The 23,389-nt window shown below is 47.9% G+C and overlaps 1 protein-coding gene across 4 annotated transcripts in view; it reads right to left on the reverse strand.

The window, feature by feature from the left end:
• Positions 1-951: 951 nt before the first annotated feature.
• Positions 952-23,389, reverse strand: part of ACIN1 (apoptotic chromatin condensation inducer 1) — a 33,167-nt gene continuing 10,729 nt past the window's right edge. For 2 of the 4 annotated variants that reach the window (XM_027110805.1, XM_027110803.1), the window contains 15 exons: positions 22,180-22,268; positions 19,611-20,864; positions 18,893-19,108; positions 18,056-18,171; positions 10,543-10,684; positions 7,050-7,092; positions 6,013-6,146; positions 5,766-5,918; positions 4,619-4,760; positions 4,134-4,279; positions 3,641-3,748; positions 3,393-3,500; positions 2,836-3,160; positions 2,624-2,724; positions 952-1,894 (listed from right to left, as the gene is read on the reverse strand). In XM_027110805.1, coding sequence (XP_026966606.1) covers positions 1,568-1,894; positions 2,624-2,724; positions 2,836-3,160; positions 3,393-3,500; positions 3,641-3,748; positions 4,134-4,279; positions 4,619-4,760; positions 5,766-5,918; positions 6,013-6,146; positions 7,050-7,092; positions 10,543-10,684; positions 18,056-18,171; positions 18,893-19,108; positions 19,611-20,864; positions 22,180-22,268 — 3,404 coding nt within the window. In that variant the 3' untranslated portion in view covers positions 952-1,567. Of the gene's footprint in view, positions 1,895-2,623; positions 2,725-2,835; positions 3,161-3,392; positions 3,501-3,640; positions 3,749-4,133; positions 4,280-4,618; positions 4,761-5,765; positions 5,919-6,012; positions 6,147-7,049; positions 7,093-10,542; positions 10,685-12,158; positions 12,457-18,055; positions 18,172-18,892; positions 19,109-19,610; positions 20,865-22,179; positions 22,269-23,389 lie in introns of those variants that run through there. The other 2 variants (XM_027110804.1, XM_027110806.1) reach the window with 2 other exon arrangements.

The raw sequence follows: 23,389 nt of genomic DNA on the forward strand, positions 1-23,389 counted from the left end.
TAGAACAAGGGAGCGAGACGGAGAGGGCGGGGGAAGGAGGCTCCGCCTGCGGAGGAGCGAGGCGCCTCCGCGCCGCGCGGGAGGGCCCAGCCTCCGACCCTCCCCGGCCAGCCCTGGCCGCGCAGCGGGGGGCGGGGGCGGTGCCTGCTGCCCGCCCCCTCGGCGCTGCCGGGCGCATACAGATGCGGTGCCCCTCCCGGGCCGGGCCCGCAGCGCCTGGAGGGGCACTCGGGCGGGAGGGCTTCCAGGCCACGGCGCCAGGCCGTTTCCGAAGAGCTAGCGGAGAAGGCGCACCCGGGAGCGCGAAGCGGCCCGCACGCCCCCCGCAGCCGGGCGAAGGGCGAGCGCACAGTGAGCAGGGGAATCTGGAGCCCACTGCGGAGGCCCGGTTCGCCGCCCCCGGACCAGCCTTGGAGGCTGCTGTGGACCCCGGCCGTGAGGCGGCAGCATTTTGGGAACCTGTGCAGGGAAGGGTAGCGGGCCGGCTGGGGGCTTTAAGCACAGCAGAAAGGTCCAGGGAGTCCGCGGGCTGGGCCCAGGGAACAAACAGGGCAGGGACCGAGGCGACGTCGGCGGGAGGGCACGGAGCCTTTTTGGGACGCTCATTTACAGGAGCCTACTGAGCGAGCGGCTGCCGCCCCCTGGTGGCAGTCCTGGGCGGCACCTTGAAGGTGGTGACCAGGTGACCAAATGCCTCTAGCACAGCACCGGGACACCCCTCTTCCCAGGGCGTCTTTCCCTCGGCCCTCCAGCGAGGAAGATCCACAGCTGTGTGTGGCTAGAGCCGAGGCAGGGATGGAGGGAGGGTGGGAAGTCCCTGCTCCAGGAAGCAGCAGCCTAAGTTAAGGGTATGGAATGCAAGCAATGCTGGCTGCACTGCATGCTGCAGCCTCCCCTTCAACATGGCTCTCACCCAGGCCCTGCCCAAGGAAAGCCACTCAATCACACTAGTTAAAACTAAGTCAATTTTATTATTTTCCATAGACCACATCATTTAATAATAAAAAAAATAAAAATAAAAATTGAACAAAAGGAAAAGGTGGATATAAAGTGGAACCGGTGGGCAGGAGGCATGGGCTGCAGGACCAAAGAGACTGGGAACTGCAGGGGCCCTGGGACTCAGGAGGAGATGCTGATTCAGCTCATAGGTGACCCAGTCCTGGCCCCGGCTGTTCCCAAAAGGGGGGTGCAAGTACCAAAGGAGGTGGTGAGCAGGATGGAGGAAAAACGAGAGAGAGGTTTGGGGCTCCTGGCTGTTCCCCAGCTCTGGGCCAACCACCTCCCTCCCTAACATAGCTCCTCCCTCTCACAGACTTAATGGGAAATGAGAGGGAGGAGAGGGCTAAGTCCCAAGAGATAGATTACAGGGGTAGGGTGGGAAGATGCCCACTGCTCCATTTGGTATGTGGGGACAGGTGGCAGCCAGACTTCAGCACTGGGCAAATGGTGTGAAAGACCCCTGGTTCCAGGGTGGTGGAGATTGTACCTATCCCTCTGTGGCCTTGAAGCCCCCTGGGGCAGGGTGGCCGGTGCCTGCAGCTCTCCCTAGTGTTCTCCCGGCTAGCGGCTAGCGGCGCCCACCCCGGTCCCGCACAGGTGTGCTCCGACTCCGGCTCCTGCTGTGGCGCTTGGTGTCTCTGCGGTCCCTCTCCCTGCCTCGTTCCCGGTCCCTGTCCCTCTCCCGATCTCGATCTCCCCTGTCCCGCTCCCTGTCCCTCTCTCTCTCCCTGTCCCTCTCCCGGCTGTGCTCTCGCCGCTTCTCTCGCTCCAGCTGTCGGGTCCGTTCCCGCTCCGCCTCCTTCTCCCGTTCCTTCTGCTCTTCTTCTTCTTGCTCCTTTCGCCGCTTCTCCCGCTCCTTGGCCCGTTCAGCGCGCTCTGCCTCCTTCTGAACAATCTGTAGCAGGCAGGGAAGGCAAAGAACAGGTACCTCAGCCCTGCTCACGTGAGTCTCACCTGGTCTCCCTGCACCTGGACCCTGCACTCTTAGCTCGGGACCACTGTCAGCCTTCCTGCTATGCAGGAAGGGGCAGGGCCTCAGCAGTCACATCTGTCCTCGTCTCAGAGCCCCAAGCCCTCCTCCCAGTCTTCATCTTTTATGCCCACGACAGGTAGTGGCACCATCCATGCCTGGCCTCTGGTATTTCCTAAGCTAACTCGATGTGAACAAACCTCTATTCTCTCTAGTGGAGTAGCATAAACCTACAATTCCCAAAAGGCCCATCACAAAGAAACGGAGATTTAAAAAGCTAAAACCCCTAGAAATTAGAAAGAGAAACAGCTGAGTTTATTAAACACAGATTTCTCAGCTAACTAAAATCAACTTCCAAGAAGCACGGTTGGCACCACCAGCTTCCTGGGACACACACAGAGTTCCGATCTCGTGTCTACCTCTATCCTTTATGGGTCTGGCTTCTCTATGGCCCACTCAATCAACTGGGTCTTAAAACTGCCTCCTTCTGTGATGCTTAGCTTCTGCCTTATTATTCTAAGCCAATACCTGGGCCTATTCACTCTCGTAGTCACATGACTCTCCCCTTGCTCACTCCCAAGCCTTGATGTAGCTTGGCAGGTGGTTCCTCCTGAGCTTGAGAGTGCCCCTCAAGGCAGGAAGGCGTGTGCTCACCTGGCTGTCAGTCAGTGGGAGCCAATAGATGCAGGGAGCTGCCTTGGTCTTACGGAAAAGGTCGTCCAGCAGCTTGGCAGGTGGTTCCTCCTGAGCTTTCTCTGAGGTGGAAGAAAGTGAGTCAGACTTGATGCATATGACTCTGTGCCCCGTCCCATCTGGGTCCCTTTCCCACCTACTACTGAGTATGTGTGCCCCCCAGAGCTAAGTACCTTTCTTCTCACTCTTCTTTTCTTTAGACTTTGCGCGTTCCTTGCGGCGGCGGTCACGGGACCGTGATCGGGAACGGGGCCCTTCTCGAACTTTGTCCCGATCCCATTCGCGCTCTGATCGCGTTCGCTCCCGCCGCTCCATCTCCCGTTCCCGCTCTGCCCACTGTTCCCGCACCGCCCGCTCCTGCTCCCGCTGCTCTGCCCTGGGGTGCTGTGGTGGCTGGGCTGGGGGCGGGGGCGGGGGGTGCAGCGGCCGTGGTACCCCCTGCTCCTCTGTCTTAGTTTCAGAGGGACGGTCCACCAAGAGGCCTCGGTGATAATCCAGCTGCGGGTAGAGGAGGGACAAGGATAGTCAGGATGAAGATGACATCACTCCCACTGAAGGAGCCCAGGTACCAGTGAACAGACTTTGGAGCCCCATGGTTCAACTAAAGGAACCAAAGAGGAGGGAAAAGGAATCTCAGTGACGGCAGGTTTGGCTGGGATCTCAGCTGGAATCTAGCGGATACAGCCTCCCCTGCCCCTACCCGCCTCCTTCCTTTCCCTTGGTTTCTTACCTCATCTTGCTCAGCATAGTCAGCACAGAGGAATTTGGGGTTGGACTGGGGCCATTTGACCCCATGTAGAGCTGTGCGGGTGGCAACTGCTTCCTCTACTGTCGAGTACTGACAGAGGGAGGGAGAAGGCAGAGGGTCACAACAGGCCTTCAACCCTTCCCACTTGCCACAATGCCCTCAAATCTGCCCACGATGGTCACAAAAGGAAATACAGGCCACAACCTAGAGAATCAGTTTCTTCCCCTCACCGTTACAAAGCAGTGAGATTTGATCTTGTCAATCCAGAAAGCCTCTTCTACCAGAGTTCCTGTACGTCCCAACAATTCCTTCAGTTGGCCTAAAGTGAAGGGACGAACCTGCCAATGAAAACAAAATTTCAGGGTCTTAAAGAAGGCAAGAACTATACTCATGTAACTAGTCTGAAGATTTCCCACACCACTGTCACAGGAGTATAGCTTCCAAGTCTGGGTGAGGCCAGAGAGGTTAGGAACCCTCCATCAGGAATGTGAGAAGAGTGGTAACACTGTCTGAGACATCATGGGCCAGGCTCTCTACAAATTCTCAAGACAACCCTGCAGGGTGATACTTTTTTCTCCCCATTTTTCAGATGAGACAGGTTGTGTGGTAAAATAACTCGCTCAATGAGTGAGTAACCAGCAGATCCAGGAGTTGAACCTAAGAAACATGAGTCCAAAGCTCAGACTCTAAACCAAGCTGCACTGTGGGAAAAAAATGACTTACCAAATTGGAGATGTGGACAATGTTACTGATCTTGCCCCGGGGTGGGGAGGGCACTTGAGCAGTCCGGACTGGGTCATCAATTGTAATGGAAACTCCCGACTTCTGCTGGCTAATGGAACGTCGAGTTAAGGTATCTCCTAAAGTCACTATCAAATAGAGCACAAGAATGACTTTCAGCAGGGAGCAATGCTGGCTCTTTCACCTCCAGCAGGACTTTAAAATTCCCTACCAGTAGTCACTGTCCCATCTAAATGTGCTGAGCACCTGCACTGTGCAAGGTACGGTCCAGGCTGATCTCCTCATTGTGGAGATGCAAAAATTAAACAGATTCAAACCTAGCCCTCAAGCAGCTTGATAACTAGGAGAAGACATGTGTAAAATACTAGAACACGAGGCAGAAAACATTAAACGCTTTAAAAGAGGTCCAAATAAAGTGCTCTGGGAATTCAGGGGGCCACATGTTTCACTCATAATGCTGCACCTACCTTTCTTTACTTCATGCTCCACAGGTGGGGGCAAGGCCACCTCTACTGAGACCTGGGGAGGTACAGGGGCTTCTGCTTCAGGCTCCTTCTCTTCTTCCTCCTCTTCCCTCTGCCCATTCTCCTGGCCCTCGGAAGGCACCACCTGTAAGGTATCAGATAACAGACGGATTCTTTTTTTTTTAAATTAATTTATTTATTATTTACTTATTTGGCCGTCCCGGGTCTTAGTTGTGGCATGTGGGATCTAGTTCCCTGACCAAGGATCAAACCCAGGCCCCCTGCATTGGGAGCGTGGAGTCTTAGCCACTGGACCACCAGGAAGTCCCTACAGAGGGATTCTTAAACACCAAAACAGGTACATTCTTTTCAGTTTCTGGTTTCTTGGGGAGAGATAGTGGTAAGTCAACCTAACACGCTTCTTCCACTAGGGAGGAAATTTCATTATTATGTTCACCTCCACCAGATCCTGGGATTTGTAGTGCCTCAACTCTGCCATGAGGAAAACTAAGGCAGGAATTGGCAAATTTTTTCTGTACAGGGCAAGATATTAAACATTTTAGACTCTGTGAGCCATATGGTTGCAGTTACTCAACCCTGATATTATAGCACTTAAGCAGCCGGAGACGAGAGTAAACGAACTGGGCTTCCCTGGCGGTGCAGTGGTTAAGAATCCGCCTGCCGATGCCGGGGACACGGTTCGAACCCTGGTCCGGGGGATCCCACATGCCGCGGAGCAACTAAGCCCATGTGCCACAACTACTGAGCCTGCGCTCTAGAGCCCGTGAGACGTGACTCCTGAGCCCATGTGCCACGACTACTGAAGCTCATGCGCCTAGAGCCCGTGTTCTGCAGCAAGAGAAGCTGCCGCAATGAGAAGCCCGCATACCGCCAACGAGGACCCAACGCAGCCAAAAATAAACAAAAAAAAAGAATAAATGAACTGGGGTGGCTGTGTTCTTACAGAACTTTATTACAGGCTACAGGTTATATCTGGTAGCCTGCTGACCCCTACCCTACAAGGGCCAACTCACCCAACCCTCTGCACAGATGGCAGACTTCCCTTCTAGGACTCCGCCTTAGCTCCTCATTCAGTTGCCCACTCTGCATCCATGGCCCCCTCCCCCAAAGTGGGGGGCAGGAGCCTTACCTGAGTGACGGTCCGGCATATTTTCAGCCCCTTGTCATGGGTCCCATCATCACCATTACGGTCTGTCTCATCCTCAGAGATTCGGGAGTCGTCAGCATGAAGATCCACAACAGCCTCCTGCCCCGCCAGGGGTTTGATGTCGGGGATGAGGCTCTGGGACACAGATACCCCCCACCCCGTTACACTGGGCCCATGTCTACTCCCACGTCATGTCTCATCCTCCCTTCCCCGGCCCCTCCCACCTCACCTTGAGTGATTCGGTGGTGATACTGATGGAGGGTTTCTTCTGTGTGGTGGCCGTGCTGGCTCCCCAACGCCGCTTCCGACTAGGCTGGCCCCCCTCTGTGTCACTGTTTCCAGCTGGCACCCCCTTGGTAGCTGCTGTCCCCAAGAAATAGGACCCCACAGTTAGATGCTCTCAGGCCCTCTGCTGGTTCACACCACAACACCCACAGAGAGGCTTCGACTGGAATTTTAGTAAAAGGTTAACTTAAGGAAACCACATTTGGGGACTGGGGAAACCATGCTTCAGAGTAAACAATAAAAGGCCTAGAGCCACTTCCTGAAAGATGAAAACTACTGATCTCTGAAGGCAACAAGGAAGAGCTAACTAGGCTGGTAAGCAATTTAAACTTTTAGTGGTAGAAAAATCTAAAGTACTGGGGAAGACAGATTGAGGACGACATGGGAATGAGAAAAACAAACTATGTGATACTAAAATCCAAGTTAATTTAATTTTAGATCATGATGTGACCTGGTCATGCTTGAGGTTATTTTCATACTACAGATTGATATATTTCAAGTCATAAAGACCTACTACACTTTTGTCAATGAGGAGTTCCTCATTGGCAAAATGTTAAAGATGTTACTGTTGGAGGTGTGGGCACTCTCATTTTCTCAGATGCTCTCTTAGAATAAAGTATAAACTGGTAAGCATTTTATAGGAATCCCTCAAACCCACTCCTCGTTCTGAGGGTTCAGACATCTGAAATAATAAAAGCAGGAGGACTAAATAAGAAATGGTAAGACATCTCACGGTGTATCTCATTAGGGTTAAGAAAGAAGTGTGACTGGGGAAAAATAACAAGGATTGTTTGTGAAGTTCTGAATTTTAAAATGAAACACTACCTACGCCCAAAAGATGTAGATTTGCTGGGTGGAGGTGGTGGGATGGCAGGGGGCGACGCAAGAATGCCACTGACGGAGAATGGGAATCTACTTCTCTATCAACTCTGATTTTTATGGTATTCCGGACCTGTATCAGGGATTTGGGGCTAGACTTACAGACAACGGAGATCTTCCTCTTGAATGATTTGGGCAGCGAGCTCTGTATAGGGAAGAAAAGGGGAAAAAAGAGAAAGAGACACACCCCACAGAGAGGGGGGAAAGAGGTTAGATGGGGCAGTCTTAGCATAGGCTCCAAAGACACAGAGAGAGAGAGACACAGAGACAGACAGAGACCAAAACAGAAGCGGCAAACGGCAAAAACGAAGCAGAATCAATGCAAGTTAGAGAAAAAAATAAAACCAAACATCACAGCAGGGAAAAGTCATCTAGTCCATACCACACCTATGTATTAGCTTAACCAGAAATAAGCTGGAAGAATTTCAGTAGCCTCCCAGCCCTTTAAAAGCATTGGTCATGCCCTCTTCCACTGTCTCTACTGGTCGAGAGGATGCCAAGCCCAACAAGCTATGTCCAGAGCTGGGTCATCTGGTCCTTCTAAGGTCTTCCTTGCTAACTCGAGGAAAACACGAGGAAACAAGGAAAACCAACTTTGGGATGGCACTTTGACAACATAACCCTCCTCTTCTTCTCAGTGCCCAGCCTGACATCCACTGACATTGGCTCTGAGTGGCTTGGACAGCAGACTGTTAAGACTGTCCAGATGCCCACCACACTGTGGACGGCAGCACCAGACTCATTGGAGATGAGCCTCCTGAGCCAATTGCCAGCAGAAAGAATTTAAAGGTGTCTTTGGTAAAGACAAGTTTTTATGCAGGGCAGACTGGCCCCAGGGAGTTTCAGACTTTCTGACCACTGTATGGAGCTCTAGCAGAGCCTTTACTGTTTCTTCTCCAAACAGGGCTTATGCCTTAGGGGCTCTGCCAAGGACCAGAAACTTCCAAACTTGCTTTTGAGCAAGTGTCTGCCCCAAACACTCAGTGGGAGAAAGACTGTGGACAGAGCAAAAAGAGGAAGAGAGAGAGCAAAAAAGGGAATAGAGCATTTTAGATTTAAGTGCTTATTTCTGGAAAAACTAAGACCTACCACCCTTCTAAAGGGTAGGGCAGGAACCCTCTTGATGAAATCCCTTTTCCCCATCCACCCCCCAGCCCCGTTTGTGTCGTCTAACCAAGTCTCCTTGGTCTCCGTTAAGGGCCAGCCTGACCCCTAGCCAGGCCGCTCTCGATGGGTAAGTTAGTGAGAAAAAAAAAAAGTCTTAATTAAAACAGGAAAAACATGAACCAAATAAATAAACAAATCCAATAAAGAAATCAGAAAAAAAGATAAAGAAAAAAATTAAAATAAAAGATTAAAAAAAGAGGAGAAAGAAGAAAATAAAGAGGAAAATAAACTAGGAATATGACAAATGTTCCAGGTACCATCTCACACCTGGGATCTTCAGTTCAGCCAATCGCACCTCACTGTGTACTGTATCTAGTCAACCGCCGGTCCAATCAGAATGAGCCCTCCCTGCTAGGCGCTGTGCAATTGGTGGGGGGTTGGGTTGGCAAAAAAGGTGGGCGCACGGCGTGGTGGTCAGCACGGCACTGCCAGAGTCCTCCCAGGGGCGCAGGGGGGGCGGGAGGGAAACGTGTGGGGGGACACTGCCCAGTTTCCATGATGTCAAGACAGTTCACTGGTGGTGGCCAGGCTCAGCGAGGGGTACGGGGGAAAGGGGGCAGAGACATCAGTCCTGGCCCTGTAGGGGCATCATCTTGCAGTCCCTGATGAGATGGCCTGTAAGTAGCAGAAATGGTCCTGGCCTTTTATCGTGAGAGGCAGGACCCTATGTCCATCAGTGGCAAGCTGCAGCGACACCACCACCCAATACTTGGAATCCAGGTGATGACTCCAGAGTCCCTTTCTCCTCTGCCTGTAACTGGGGAGGGGGTCCTCTCACCGAGTGGGATCATGGAGCCTCTGTTGAAGGCAGCCTGGGGGTAGTAGGTGGGTAGCCCCAGGACCTGGCACACATTCAGCAGCAAGGTCAGAATACTTTTCTTCTGAGAGTGGTGTGTGGCATCTCCTCAGGGACTCCAGCTGAGACAGCGGTTCCAGTCAGGTGGGTGGATGAGCCCCTGCCTCCAGGGATGGAGGAGAAGTTGGAGCAACCAACATATGCTGCCCTTCACCATGGACAACAGGGACCAAAGGAAAGTCCATCTGATGAGCAAGTGGTGATACATGGCTGGGCTGTCATCAGCCTTAAATCTCTGGGCTCAGACCCTAGACTTCTCTGCAGGGTTCCTAGTCGTCACAGCTTAAGCGGAGAGCCCCACTCAGTATTTTACAGCATGGCACTGTGATCACAAACATTGACTCTTTAGGAGGTCTTGGTGCCCTAGATGGGGATCCCAACAGTCTGTAGCAAATAAGGCAACCCAGAGTCCTCAAAAGGGCAAGGGCGTGTGGGCAGGCGCCCCAGCACTGACACAAGCTCTTCTTGGGGTGTCCCAAAGAGGGAGATGATGCAAGTCCACCCCTTTCCAAATGCTTTTTGCTTTCTCAATACAAGTCTCTCCAGAACAGTGCTCTTCTTGGCCCCCTGATGTAAGCAAGGCAGGGAGGCAAAAGGGGGCCCATCACAGGATCCCATACACATGCCCCCCTCTGGCCAAGACACCTGGATAGCAGACTCGGCTGACTGGGCAGCTCAGGAGCAGCGGGTGGGTCCAGAGGAAGAGGCGGCATCAGCGATTGGCCAGTTGGGCAGGGTTATATTTTACGGGCGGATTACCGTACATGAGGTACTTGGACAAAGTTTTACGGGGAAGAAGGACCTTGTAATAAATAATATTCTGCACATCAAATCACGTTCACCGGCCCCCACCCCCGCAACACACACCAAAGAAAGGCTACACACACAACAGTCCCTCCCACCCTATTACCCTACTCCCAAACCCAGCTAATTCTTGCTCTAATTACTTTAAGAGCCAAGAAGACTTCGCTGGCTCTGATGGGGGGAGCCCCCTGAATTGGGTTCAGGACACAAGATAAGATATATGCCAAAAAAGTAAGTAAAGAGGTCACAAAAATGGGGAAGGGGCCTTTGGGATGACCCCAGGGGCTGGCTTCTAAGTAGCTACATCTCTGCAATGAGACCACTAGGGGGCAGATGAGGAACAAAAATTCCTCAGCATGGTGGTCAGCTGAGAACCACCACGGCCCACTAGATGGCGCTGATCTCCAACACACTTTTAAAAAGGAGGGAAAGCTAGAGGGGTTACCACAGGGAGAAGCTGGAGAAGGTAGCCGGTAAAGCTGAGCCTGGGTCTTAAAGGGCCATTAACTGACTTTCCCGCTGGTTACAAACTTCCCCACCTGCACTACTTCCCCAACAAGGAAAGGGGAATAAAGGAGCCCTGTTCCCATCACAAGGGGTCTCCCTTGCTAAACCAGCGAATTCTCCCTTGGCCCTATCCTGATCCAAGTCTTTCCTAGTCCCTTCTTTAAGCTATCCCACTGTGTACGAGGGATCACCGGAGTGCTCTATTCTTTCCCCCAGGTCCACTCCTGCCCACCCACCCCAGCAGGTGGCTTGGATATTTACCTCTTTCTTCTCCTCATCCTCGGCACTGCCCTCTGGGCGGTCATCATTGCTGACTTGGTCTGCAATAGGCATGGGGGGCTCTGGAACCTCATTTTCAGGTCTGTTTTCACTTGTGTCCATGGTCACTTCCTCCTTCTCCTCACTGTCAGTATGGGGAGAGGTTGGGAGGGAAGGGCAGGAAAGAACCAAGGGGAAGAGAGAGCAAGACGTTAGGTTTTGGGTCAAGGAAACCCCCATGCCTCATCACTTGGGTGGGATTGGGAGGGCTGCTTTTTAGATCAGACTAGAGACCTTGTCCCCCCAGGAAAACCAGGAAACGGTTTTCCTAGGGGAAAGAGCACAGATCACAGCAACCACATTCACTCACTGCCCAGATGGGATAAAGCTGTGATGTGTGGGGTCAGGGCTCCAATGTTCTTAGGTAATTCACCAGAGTACCCCTATATGAAGAGGAGAAACATCCCTCTCTGCAAAGTCCCTCAAAAGTAACTGTGATTTGCCTACAACCCCGTGGCCTCCCTAGACCTGGGCGCAGACACCTTTACTTAGCCAAACTGCATGAGAAACTAAGGGAAGCCTGATTCCTTAAAAAGAGGAGAAAGAACAGCCAGGGCTGTGGCAGATGATCCCAACCTTGGGTTTAATCAACTGCTTAGTAAGTAAAAGCCTACTGACCCTCAGGGTCTGCAGACACCAGGAATGGAGAAATGGTGGGGGTGCGGGCTGCATGGAGAGGAAGGCTGGCGAGGGTTCAAGCTTCAACAGGGACCCCCTCTAATCCAAAAGGAAAAACAAAAACTGCCAGACAGAGTATGAAAGCTCAGAGAAGCACCAGGCCACTTTTACCTGCTCAGAGGTGTAGGAATTGTTCTTACATTCGGCCTTCGCCCAGTTTCTCCCACTCCCTTATTCCAACTTCCAAGAGATAAAGAGAGCAGGCCTCCCAGTCAGGACACACCCTCCCCTACACCACGCATCCCCCCCACAAATGCTGAACCCACTCCCCCACCCCTCTGAATCACACAAGTCAGCTCCCATTGCAGGCAACGAATCCCAGAGGTTCACTTCAGATAAACTATCTTCCCATCTTCTTTTTTCTGTCTTCATCCTGAACTTCTAACTCTAATCTCATCCCCACTACCACCCAAACACTGAGGGGTAAAAAAATCAAATCAAGATGATCAGGGGCCTAAGTCTCAAGAGAGGGGAAAGCAAGCCTCCCCAGGCTGACCATCACCAGAAAATTCAGCATTCTCGGCAGGCTGCCTGACACCCAGAGGTCAGAACAGCCTCCCCAGAGCAGGCAGGGAGGGATGCATGGGAAGGGGGGGAGGAGAAAATCGGAAATGTGCCCCCAGCTAATAGGCTCCCACAGAAACACGAGATTCAACTGCCTAAATCTAAAGAAAAGTCTTATCCAAAAAATACCTATTTCCCACACAGAGAGGGCAAGTGGGGCCAATTAGAAACCGGGCAGGAAGGACAAAGGGGGAAAGCAGAATGACTGAAGACAAATCAAAACGAAAAGACGGAATGAAAGCCACGGGGAAGAGAAGGGAGATGAGAGGAGCTAGAGTGGTGGGGAAAAGGGATACATGGAAATGTGAAGCTCTCACCCTTCTTTGCTTTCTGATAACATGATTTTTTTTCTCCCCCTGGAAGTGCTGTTTATCCCTTTCTGGAATGGAAGAAATAACAAAAACCAAACAAAAAAATCCTAAAAAATTAAAAAAAAAACCAAAACACCTTCCTTGTCCCAAGATCCCACCACCTCCTCCCCAACCACCCGATCCAGAGAGAGAAAATCGAGATGCAGCAACTGGGGATCCAAAAAATGGTAAATGGAAGGGGAGATGGTGGTGGTGGTGAGGGGAGGCTAAAATAGATCTGGCTTTTAAGAGATAAGCGTTAAGTCCTCACGGCAAACCCCGAATTCAGCTGGATTGGTCTCTCTGGAGAAGGAGGAGGAAGAGGGCCAGGCTGCTGGTAGTGGCTGGCTCTATTGTATTGGCGGAGCGGCGGCGATCAGCCGGAGACATGCAGGGGAGCCATCTTGCCACTTACCCAGCAGCCCGTGTGTGCGGATGGGGGAGGGCCCTGCTGCAGCAGGGGAGGGGAAAGAAGAGAGGGAGGGCGCTGAGTGAGCAAGGCTCTTATCCTCTGGCAGGCCACAAGGAGCTCACTGCTGGCTCGAAAGGCCTGGCCTTTTTCCTTCTTTTCTCAGGTTACAACAGCTACCGAGGCCTAACCCCACAGGGAGAGGGTGCTCTCTCCTCCTTTTCCACGGGGGCGGGGGAGGGGGCTGGGTGGAGAGGACATACAAAGTTACAGCTGCTTGCTTGGAAGATTCCAGAGAATAGAAGGAAAGGAAACAGCAGAGCTGGGAGTGAAAAATGATAAGAAGGAAGATAACAAAGCCAAAGTTGCAAAGAGACAGAGGGGAGGGTCACGAGCACTTTTTAAGTGCCCACCTTCCTCTATCTGAGAAGCCAGGCATAGAACACTGAAACCAGATCAGCTGGTTCAAGGTGGGGAGGTGGGATGAGATTTGGCACTATCCAATCACTGTATGGTAACTGGCTGCTCACCACGAGCAATGACCACGTATCCTTTCTTCAGGGAGATGGAAGGAGTGGATAAGGAGAAAGTTCCTTTTTGAATTACCAGTAGTGGAGGGGAGAGGTGTCTCTGAAGAGAAGACAGACAACTTTGTTTCACAGTCTTTAATAAGGTCACCCTGCCCCAGGGTCTGCAGGAGCCAGAAAGGAAACGGATAAACAGGGCAAGGGGACCTTGGGTAGAAGGGCTCCAAAATGAGGGCTCTGAAGTAGATAAGAAACTGAAATGAGAGGACTGTTATTGGGGACAGGGGTGGTGGTGGTGGGGTGTGTGCCGATCTGCTGGGCAGAAAGTGGGAACTAAATGGAAATTACTAATCAGGGGCATCTTCAGACTAATGTAAAATGGGAAGTTGTCTCTACCCATTCAAAAAAGCACTCAGTAGATGCTCAAAATGCCCATTTGTTGACTGCAAAGGTGCTCCTTTTGTATCCCAGTGGCAGTAAAGGTTTAACACTAAGACAAGCTTCTGTGTACTTAACCAAAAACTTAGTATTATCTCATTTGTAATACCAGAGCGTTTAGTCAAAACTGAAACTTCCTCCCTGCTGCTTAAAATCTTAAACTTACATGTCAACTGCATGCTAAAGCAGTCGCGTTTATATATCACACTACAGCTCCTTTTCACTGAGTGGTCCCTGGCTGCTCAGTAAGGTTGAGAGCTCTGGAGTCAAACTGGCTGGGTCTCAATCCAGGCCTCAGCCCCACCGCACACAAGTAGCATAATATTGGGCAAGTTCCTGATCCCCTCTGTGTATCAGTTTCTTAATCTGTAAAGTAGGGGTAATAACAATACCTATCTCATCTAACAGTGTGATAAGGATTTGCTCTTAGGAGTCTGGCTTGGAAGACACCCCAAGTCAAGGTAAGGATATGCATAAAACACGTGTACGTTTAATAGGCCATTATCTCATTTGGTGACACCTAGGGAGCTTTTTTTTTTTTTGAGCATCCTCAAAGAGTAGACTGCTCTTTCTCTGATGTAAAGGCACTAATTGGTTTGACAGTTCTCAGCAATGCCCTCATCTCTGTCTAGTACCTGCTGGTTTACTTCCCCCTCACCTCTACCCTGCAGAGTTCCTCAAGGTCAGAGACTGCATCCCTTGACCCCTAGCCTGGGGCCTAACGCAAAGAAACGCTCAGTAAATATTTCCCAATTAGGTTGTCATTGGGGGTACCAAGTGGATATTTTAGTAAATCCTCGCTGAATTAAAGGTTTTCTTCTTAATAAGTATTTTTGGATAGAATTCCCACAGACACCGTTATCCTACAGAGAAATGTTACCTTCAAACATCCTCAAATACATGTTCCCTGTCCATCAATTGTCCTAAAATTCTTTCAGCTGCCAATATGCCTCTCCAAAAGTGGCATCCCTGGAGGAAGAATCTTCTTTCAATTGGAAATTCTATCTCATTTTTTTCAAGAATTTTATGACGTTATTCTTGGCCTTAAGACACAATGAGTTTGTGCTGTCTACTTCCCCATGATCAAACCTGTGGGACCGAAGAATTCCCAAAACTTTATTTTCATAAGAAAAAGAGGAAGCCTCGAAATTATCCCAAAATGGGACTCAATCTATTTGCAGGACTAGTCCCAAAGCCTTCTTAGCTATGCGTCAGAGCCCCACACAGCTTTTCTTTGTAGTCCCTTTTATGCAAAAGGCATCTCCTTTCCCACTATTTAAATTCTTGCACAAATATTTCTGATATCTTTGAAAAAATAAGTGAAACTGCATAGGGATGGGGGTGGGTGATATCTACCCAAAATTAAACAGTGCACAAAGCATTTGTAGCCCAGAAGAAAAGGACAGAACTACTTACGGGCTAATAACATCACATTAGAGTTCACATCTGAATAGGAATGAGATTCAGAAAAACTAATGGAAAGGGAAATTTCTATAGACATATGTTTGAGCTTTAGTTACTATAGAAAATTCAGAAGGAACTGAGGACCTGATGTGAAATTTAATAAGAAACAGTGGGATCTGACTACCCTTAGGCAGTGAGATTTAAACATAGCATACCCTCAGGAGCATACTAGCCCCAAGATAACCCAGGTCGGTATGGTTTTAGAGGGTGTGTCCTTAGATACCAACTTCTCAGTGAGCAAACTATTGGTAACAATAAATTTTACTTTTTAAAAATTATGCATCATTTGGCATACTGGCACTGTAGGTCCCCTGAGGAGTATCAATTACACTGTCATACTGGCTTAAAGGACCATTTCCTTCCTCCTACTCAGGCGAAAAAACAAATAAGCATAGTGCCAAGAGCCCAACGCTGCTATTGCCTGCAAGGTTTGTGTATACAGGAAGGTTGTATTTAGAAAAATTGGGGTTTGAATTAACTATTACTGGATGATACAGCTGCCCACACAAAGTTTTTCCTTTCCCTTTCTTTTTCTTTTTCTCTATGTTTTTTAATGTAAAAAGAGAGTACCATTATTTTCTGCTGTATGAGGAAATTTTTGTTGTATCTATAAGCAGGCAGAGGACTAGATTCTGGAACGGGGCTCAAGTGAAACAGAACTGAGGGCTCACAAATTCCTGCCCCAAGAAATGAAAAAGATACCTTACCTCATAAACCTAGAATTCCTCAGGGCACAATCAGAATCACAATGGATTTAACCAAGCACAGCCAAAAAAATTTAGGCAATCTCTTCCAAGTGGTGAGAGGTCCTTGAAGTAAAGTCTAATTTTTTTTTAACACTTTACTGAATCAACAGGCCCCAGCTCTGTTTTTTTTAAAACTCATGTGACTTCTTGTTGAGATAGAGAGGAAAACCAAGATTAAGCTACAAATGGTCTTTTCCATTTAGCACTCACTGTTGATCCCACTTTTAAAACTGGCCAGGGCTCCAGAGATCACCAGGCTGAACACTAGCGCTCTAGAGGGCTGAAAGACCAGAAGGAGTGTTGTGAATTAGTTTAGTACGGCCTCCAGAAATGTAGGCAAACTTCTCAAAGATTCATTTACCAAACCCAGTGCCAGAAGAGCCTATGGGTTTTGAGCATCTCATTTTGTTAGGCTGCTGCATAGACCATGTGGAAGGTAGGCAGAAGGAAAGCAAGTAAGAGCGATGTGTGAGAGCTACTTCTGAGCTCAGACTGCATTTCTAACCTATGGGCTGCTCCACCGAAGCTTGCTTAGGCAACAATGGACAATCTCAATATTTGCCCAAGGTGCCACTTGCTATCACCATGCCAGAATCAATGTGACTAGATAAGCTCAGTCATAAATGAAGATCAAAGCCACGTTTACCTGAGGAGAAAAACTCTGTATATAACTCCAAGGTTCATTTGCCCTGGACTTGCATGCAAAAATCCATTAAATAAGGTGCTTCAAAACAGCACAAAGTGCCACTCTGTTGCCAGGATCTCAGAGACCCACAGGATTTGAGGACAAGCAAGCAGCTTTTCAGAAAATTACTTGCCTCTCAAGGTGCACAGGAGGCACTTCCTCAGGCCCAATTAGTAGCAGGTTGTCAACATCTACTTTGAAACTGCCATTACAGAAAAGACATGCTATACTCCCATGGGATAGGGGAGGGAAAGGCAGGCATTATCTCTGATTGATGGATAGGGAAGGGAAGGTGTCACCCCATTTCCTCATCGATGGTGTAGCTGGGGAATCCTGAACACCTTCCAGAATCCGCTGGTTTTTCACTTTAAGGTCCTAGAAGAAAAACCCTTTTCCAAAGGATAATGTACCCATTCCAAAATGGAAAAACAAAAACTTTTTTCAAAGGCAATAGAGTGAACTTTTAGCTTTCAAACCAAAAATGTAATGGCCACAAGATGGCAGCAGAGGCAAGAATATTAGAATAGACAGTAGCAAGGCAAAAGTTATAATAATGAGTACATAATTATTGTTAAAGTCTCAAGAAAATGAGATAATAAACCATGTCACTGCCCACCACCCTCCAAAATCAGAGGCAAAAGATAGCCTGAAGCTCTAAGAAGAACATAAATGATTAGATGTACATAAAGGGAAAAATCATATTGATAGTATTAGTGTTAAAATGCCATTAAAACAATCATGGAACAAAGTTAGGCCAACTGTCTACACAGGACATTCACTAAAGTAGTATAGGATTCCTGATAGCTAAAAGCTAAGCAATCTTATTTCCACAATGCTTTTCTTTTTCACTTCCCATGAGACTCTGAAGCCAGGAATTTTGGTTCAATGGCTTCTTAATTTGTAATACCTAGCTCTGAAGAATGAATGACATACATGTTCAATTACAAATTTAATTTGATATGACAGTATTTTTCTAGGACTACACATAAGGAATAAAAAATTCATGTTAACTGCATAAATGGTAAAATCAATCCAAGGGTCTTAGAAGGAATAACTTCTGACTTGATATGGACTTCATATTTTGCTGTATTGTACACTGTGGGAGATAACTAGGATAGACTGTGCTTAATAAAATGATAGCTTATAACCAGAGAAAATAAAATAACTAAAAAACAGCACTCTCCTGTAAGGTGCTCTGTAGATCCTCAACATCCTTTACTAAACTGTGTTCCCAGGCTCACATGTAGCTGGTAAATGTGAGTTAAAGACTGAGTTAAAATGCCTGAGTCAATGCCCTTACACTGTCTTGAGTTTACAAAAAGAAGCCTCTGCTGCCTCCTTCTTAAAGGAATTGACTGTTTTGGTCAGATGATTCCAGATATGGGGTTCCTTTTGCTCTCACCACCACTTTTCAGACGACCTTAAGAGTTCTGGTGGCAACTCTGAACATAGTAACTGAAGTCTAGCCTTAGTCCAGATAAAGCTCTGCCTTCACATTTTATAATGAAACTAGGACTTAGCCAAAGAACCCTAGAGAGCCAAGAACTAGCCCACAAACTGGGATTGTTATACCCCAGTTGAGAGAGATCACTTACACAGTGTGATGAATCCTTTCTGATTCTGGTAGGTGGGAGGTCGGAGTCTCTGAGGTCTGGGGCTGTGTGGCAGCTGGCGGCTCTGCCTCTTCAGCTTCACACTTCTTTGGGCTCCCCTGTAAGGACAAACACAGCAAAACAAACATAGCAACGTACTTAAATCTGCTTGGTTCCTTTTCTATAACGTGGAGTTGGTAAAAGGCAGAGCACAACATACACAGTACCCGCTCCACACATAACTCTATTTATCTTCATTATTTCATTTAAGAAAGTGGAATGGAATATTGCTTACAGAATTTCTATGCCAAAAATCATTTTATTAAAATTCTTCTTTGAGAGAACTGAGAAAAGGCTTCCTTTTGGGCAGAAAAAAGGGAGATGTTCCGAGGAAGAACTGACCTTGAGAGCCCTGAAGATGAGAACCCTGCTGCTCAGCCTCATGGAGAACTTTCATGAACCAGGGATTTGGAAATAAAAGTAGACTCTAGGGGCTTCCCTGGTGGTGCAGTGGTTGAGAGTCCGCCTGCCGATGCAGGGGACGCGGCTTCGTGCCCCGGTCCGGGAAGATCCCGCATGCCGCGGAGCGGCTGGGCCCGTGAGCCATGGCCGCTGAGCCTGCGCGTCCGGAGCCTGTGCTCCGCAACGGGAGAGGCCAAAACAGTGAGAGGCCCGCGTACCGCAAAAAAAAAAAAAAGTAGACTCTAACAGGTTTCCCCAACCTTCTCCATTTCTACTGAACCTTATCCAGACTGCACTTTCAGTTTTATAGCTAAGACAAAAGGGAAAATCACGCCTAATCCTCCGTCTCCCTCTTAGGGAAGGGGCATAATACCCTACCCGCTCAGGCTGTAACCTCTGGGTCACATGCTTTTCAGCTGGCTCAGGTTGGCTCATACGCCTCACTCGGATAGAGGTTGAGGTGGAAGTCCTCTCCTTTGGCTCAAGGACCTGAAGCTGTGGCAATGGTGGAGTTGCAACCTCCTGACCAGAAGAGGGATCTTTGGTTTCAGTGTAGCTGGTGCTGCTGTCCCTGGAGACTCCAGGGCTCAGAGACTAAAGAAATGAAACACATTAGGCAAATTATTTTATATGCCATATATTCAGTAGATCACTGAGTTTTCCAACTTAATACTTTAGATCTTTTTATTCAAAGATTTTATTTAAATCTTTCCCTAGGTTTATTCCTGTTTCATTTAGTGACCTCCCTGACTTCCTAGATTACTCAACAAATTGTTTATCAACTCCCAACTAGGTGCTGGGTACTGGGATACACACATAAAAAGGCATGTCCATACCCTCAAGAAGTTTATAGTCTAGCAGAGGAAATGGGTATGGATTCAGCTTTCTTTGCAATCAAAGGGAATCAAATTGAAAAAGGACCCAACTTAGGAATCAATGAGTTGAAAGTGAGACTCCGAAATGAGAAGAAAGTAATCACTGTACTGGGGACTTAAAGGAAGCTTTTCTGCTGGAAATCATGATAGATTCTCCAGGGGTTGAAAAACACTGCAGTACAGACAGAACATCAACGCACCCAGGATTCTCCCACACTTACTTTTCTGCTGTTGCTTGACGCTGAACGTGAACGGGAACGGGAACGGGACCTGGATTCTGATGTTGACCTGGAGCCCATCTTGGGTCTACCACGAGGGTTGGAATGAGTACCTGCCTGAGATACATCTCTCTGCTTGGATCTTGGAGGTGAATGAGACTGAGAGCCTGAGCTGTCAGGAGAGCGAGATCTTGATCTAGAACTGGAGGATGACGATGAGGAGGATCGGCTAGAGGATGAGTCAGCTGACCGTTTCAATCTGTGGCTTGGGACAAGAGTATGAGAAGCCCTCCTGTCTTCCTTCTGTTCCAAAGATTCCTCCGTGATCCCTTTGGCCAGTGTGAATTCCTCGATTTTTAGAGGGAGTGGTTGAGCTGATTTTTCTGATTCAGTTTCAAGACCCTTCTGGGTTGAGGATTCAGCTTGTGTGCTTTTCTGAACTAGAGGCAGGACACTCTCCTCTGGCACTTTCTCTACTGGAGATTCTACTTTGGTGTCTGCAGGGCTTGACAAAGGAGACAGACCTCCCACCAACTGCACAGTATGCTGAGACAGTAAGAGCTCCCTGGCCTCAGCATCTGTATTAGGAGGAGACAACTGAATAAGGACAGGAGGGGCTGGGCCTTCCATGGGTTCTATTTCTTCTTCACTCTGGAGTTGTGTATTAGGTGGTGGAGAAGATGCTTCCTTGGTAAGTAAAGGTGGGGGAGTCTCCTCCTCACTAGCAGTTTGCTCTGGTTGTAGCACAACAGGGGCCTTCTCCAGATCTTCAGTCAATCGAGGAGGGGAAGGGGACTTGGATTTTTCCTCCAAGCTTTTTGAAGGTTTTATTTCTCTTTCTTCTTCCTCAAGGGGAGAAGCTGTTTTCATCTCTTTCTCCTGCTGATGTCTGGCCAGATGACTTCTTCTGGCCTCTTCCTGGGACCTTGTAACTCTCCCTCCTCTCTCTAACCCCTCCTGTTCCTGGGATCTTATAGTTTGGGATCTCTCATCCATTACCTCCTCAACTTTTACACTGGGCTTCTCTTCCCCCTCTTCTTCCTTAAACTGCTTCAGGACTGGTGCATCCCTAGATTTTTGTCCCTCATCATCGTCTTCCTCCTCTTCCTCCTCTTCTTCCTCTTCCTCGTCCTCTTCTTCTTCCTCTTCAGTTTTCAAATTTCGATCTGCTCTGAGCCTCAGATTTCTGGAAGGTGTTTCTTGATCCTCTTCCTCCTCAGCAGCCTGGCTACACTCAGAGAGTTTAGCTGCTCTTGCCTGAAAGAAAAAATATTCAATGGTTCGAAGTATATTTGCTCACTATCAACAGAGGAGAAAAAGTATCTCACAAGACACACACATGACGAAGAAACTCAATGATATATGCTTTCAGCAACACAGAAAACAAATGCGACAAGAGACATGCGTGACTAGTATGGGCTCTTACAGGAATCAAAATAGATTGACCAAAAAGAATAAAATAATGAAACTGCTAGTACTTCATTTGTTAGCGTCAAGCTTTAAAAATAAATATAGGGCTTCCCTGATGGCGCAGTGGTTGAAAGTCCGCCTGCTGATGCAGGGGACACGAGTTCGTGCCCCGGTCCGGGAAGATCCCACATGCCGCGGAGCAGCTGGGCCCGTGAGCCATGGCCGCTGAGCCTGCGCGTCCGGAGCCTGTGCTCCGCAACAGGAGAGGCCACAGAGGTGAGAGGCCCGCATACCAAAAGAAAGAAAAAAAATATATATATATATATAAACTGAACATCTAGAAAGGGGGTGGGGGCGGGACTGACCTATTATCAATAAATGCGATTATTTTGATCATCTTTGGGGTATATTTAATTTTTTCCCATTGTTTCTTTTCCACAGTTGTAATTACACTATACATATGCTTTTGTATACTGTTTACTTAACACTGTATCATACAGCTTTAAGGTTTTAATTGAATAATGAATTATATCTTTTCTAATAATGTGCTACCTTAGGAATACAGACCAGCCTACTAACTTTCACAGTTATTTTTTTATTTGTTTTGTTTTTTTTGAGGTACACGGGCCTCTCACTGTTGTGGCCTCTCCTGTTGCGGAGCACAGGCTCCGGACGTGCAGGCCCAGCGGCCATGGCTCACGGGCCCAGCCGCTCTGCGGCATGTGGGATCTTCCCGGACCGGGGCACGAACCCGCGTCCCCTGCATCGGCAGGCGGACTCTCAACCACTGCGCCACCAGGGAAGTCCCATAGTTACTTTTTTATATATTCTTTTAGAAATTCGAAGGCCAGGGACTTCCCTGGCAGTCCAGGGGTTAAGACACCACGCTTCCAAATGCAGGGGATGTGGGTGCAATCCCTTGTCAGGGAACTAAGATCCCACATGCTCACAGCATGGCTAAAAAAGAAATCCAAAGGCCAGAGCAGATATAAATTAGAAAACAAAAAACAAGAAAAATGATTATGAAGAGAAAGGAGATGACTATACAGAAAGCTAGAGAGATACCAACTCTGAAATAGTTTGAGGAAAAAGAGGAGGAGGAGGAGATATCCAAGGCATTACCCAAAGAGGTGAAGGATGCTTTCAGAGGTAACTGAGTTACCTGTCTGACTCTGGATGATCGTCTTTCTCCTTTCCTTGGTTTCTCATCATCAGATTCACCTTTCTCTTCGGAAATAGAGGCGCTTTTTCCTATCAAATGAAAAAAAACCAAGTCAGACTCATAACATGAACATTCATTCAAGACTGCTTTCTAAAATTCAATCGATCAAAGCATATGAGCGGCTCAATACATATCTGTATTAATCTCTCTGACTTCTATGTGGAAGAAAAGACTATATAAAGCCCTAAGGGTCAGGGTCATGTTGATAATTCCTGCTATGCACATCTGGAATGTTTTTAATGTCACAAAGCCAATTCACATATTATAAATAATTCAAATAAATGTAAAATAACTACCAAGGGCTTCAAATTGTCTAGCACAAAGTACATTTATTTCTGTAAAATGTTTTGTCACTGAATCAAAGCCCAAGACTTCACTGTGTTCAGTGTCCATTTTTTGGGACTGCCTATTGCCACCACTAGTTTTGACCAAAACATCATGATTAATATACCAGTTTGTAAAACAATTATCTCATGATATAAGTACTTAAGAGAAATGATTTTCAGGGCTCAGGGCTTCAGAAATGGCCCCTCTCAATTATGTTTTATATATGGAGCTCAAGGTGAGATTATTTTAAAGAAAAATAAGCTCTACTATTAAAAGAAAGCTTGTGGACTTCCCTGGCAGTTCAGTGGTTAAGACTCCATGCTTACACTGCAGGGGGCACAGGTTGGTCATTCCAAATAACAACTCCATGTAAAACTGGAAAAAAATTTCACTTACGTTCCATGAAGGAAGGTAACTGTGGGTAAATCACTTAAATAATTTGGGTCTCAGTGTCTTGACTGAGAAAATGGAGGGGATGGACCGGAAGACCTCTACGTTTCCCACCAGTGTTAAAATATTACAGAGTAGCAATGCAAATATTGATGTGAACCAGTTTAGAAAACAGCCTAAATATAATTATATTTCAGATACGTACGATACAGTACAAAAGGTTTAAATGATCCATAAAAACCTGTGCTACCCGAACAGTATTTAAACTAGAGCAAATAAAGCAGATGGTGTGAGCTCTCATCCAAGGCCTTCTCTCTTATTTTATTCCAGCAAAATCTAAACTAAACTAGTCTCTGCTTCTGTAACTAAAAGAAGAAAAGAAACTTACAGAATGAACTAGAAGACTGCACATATTTCATAAAACTTTACTCCA

This window comes from Aethalodelphis obliquidens, unplaced genomic scaffold (genome assembly GCF_003676395.1).
Source record: "Aethalodelphis obliquidens isolate GAN/ISIS:26980383/991018 unplaced genomic scaffold, ASM367639v1 scaffold10, whole genome shotgun sequence".
NCBI lineage: Eukaryota > Metazoa > Chordata > Mammalia > Artiodactyla > Delphinidae > Aethalodelphis > Aethalodelphis obliquidens.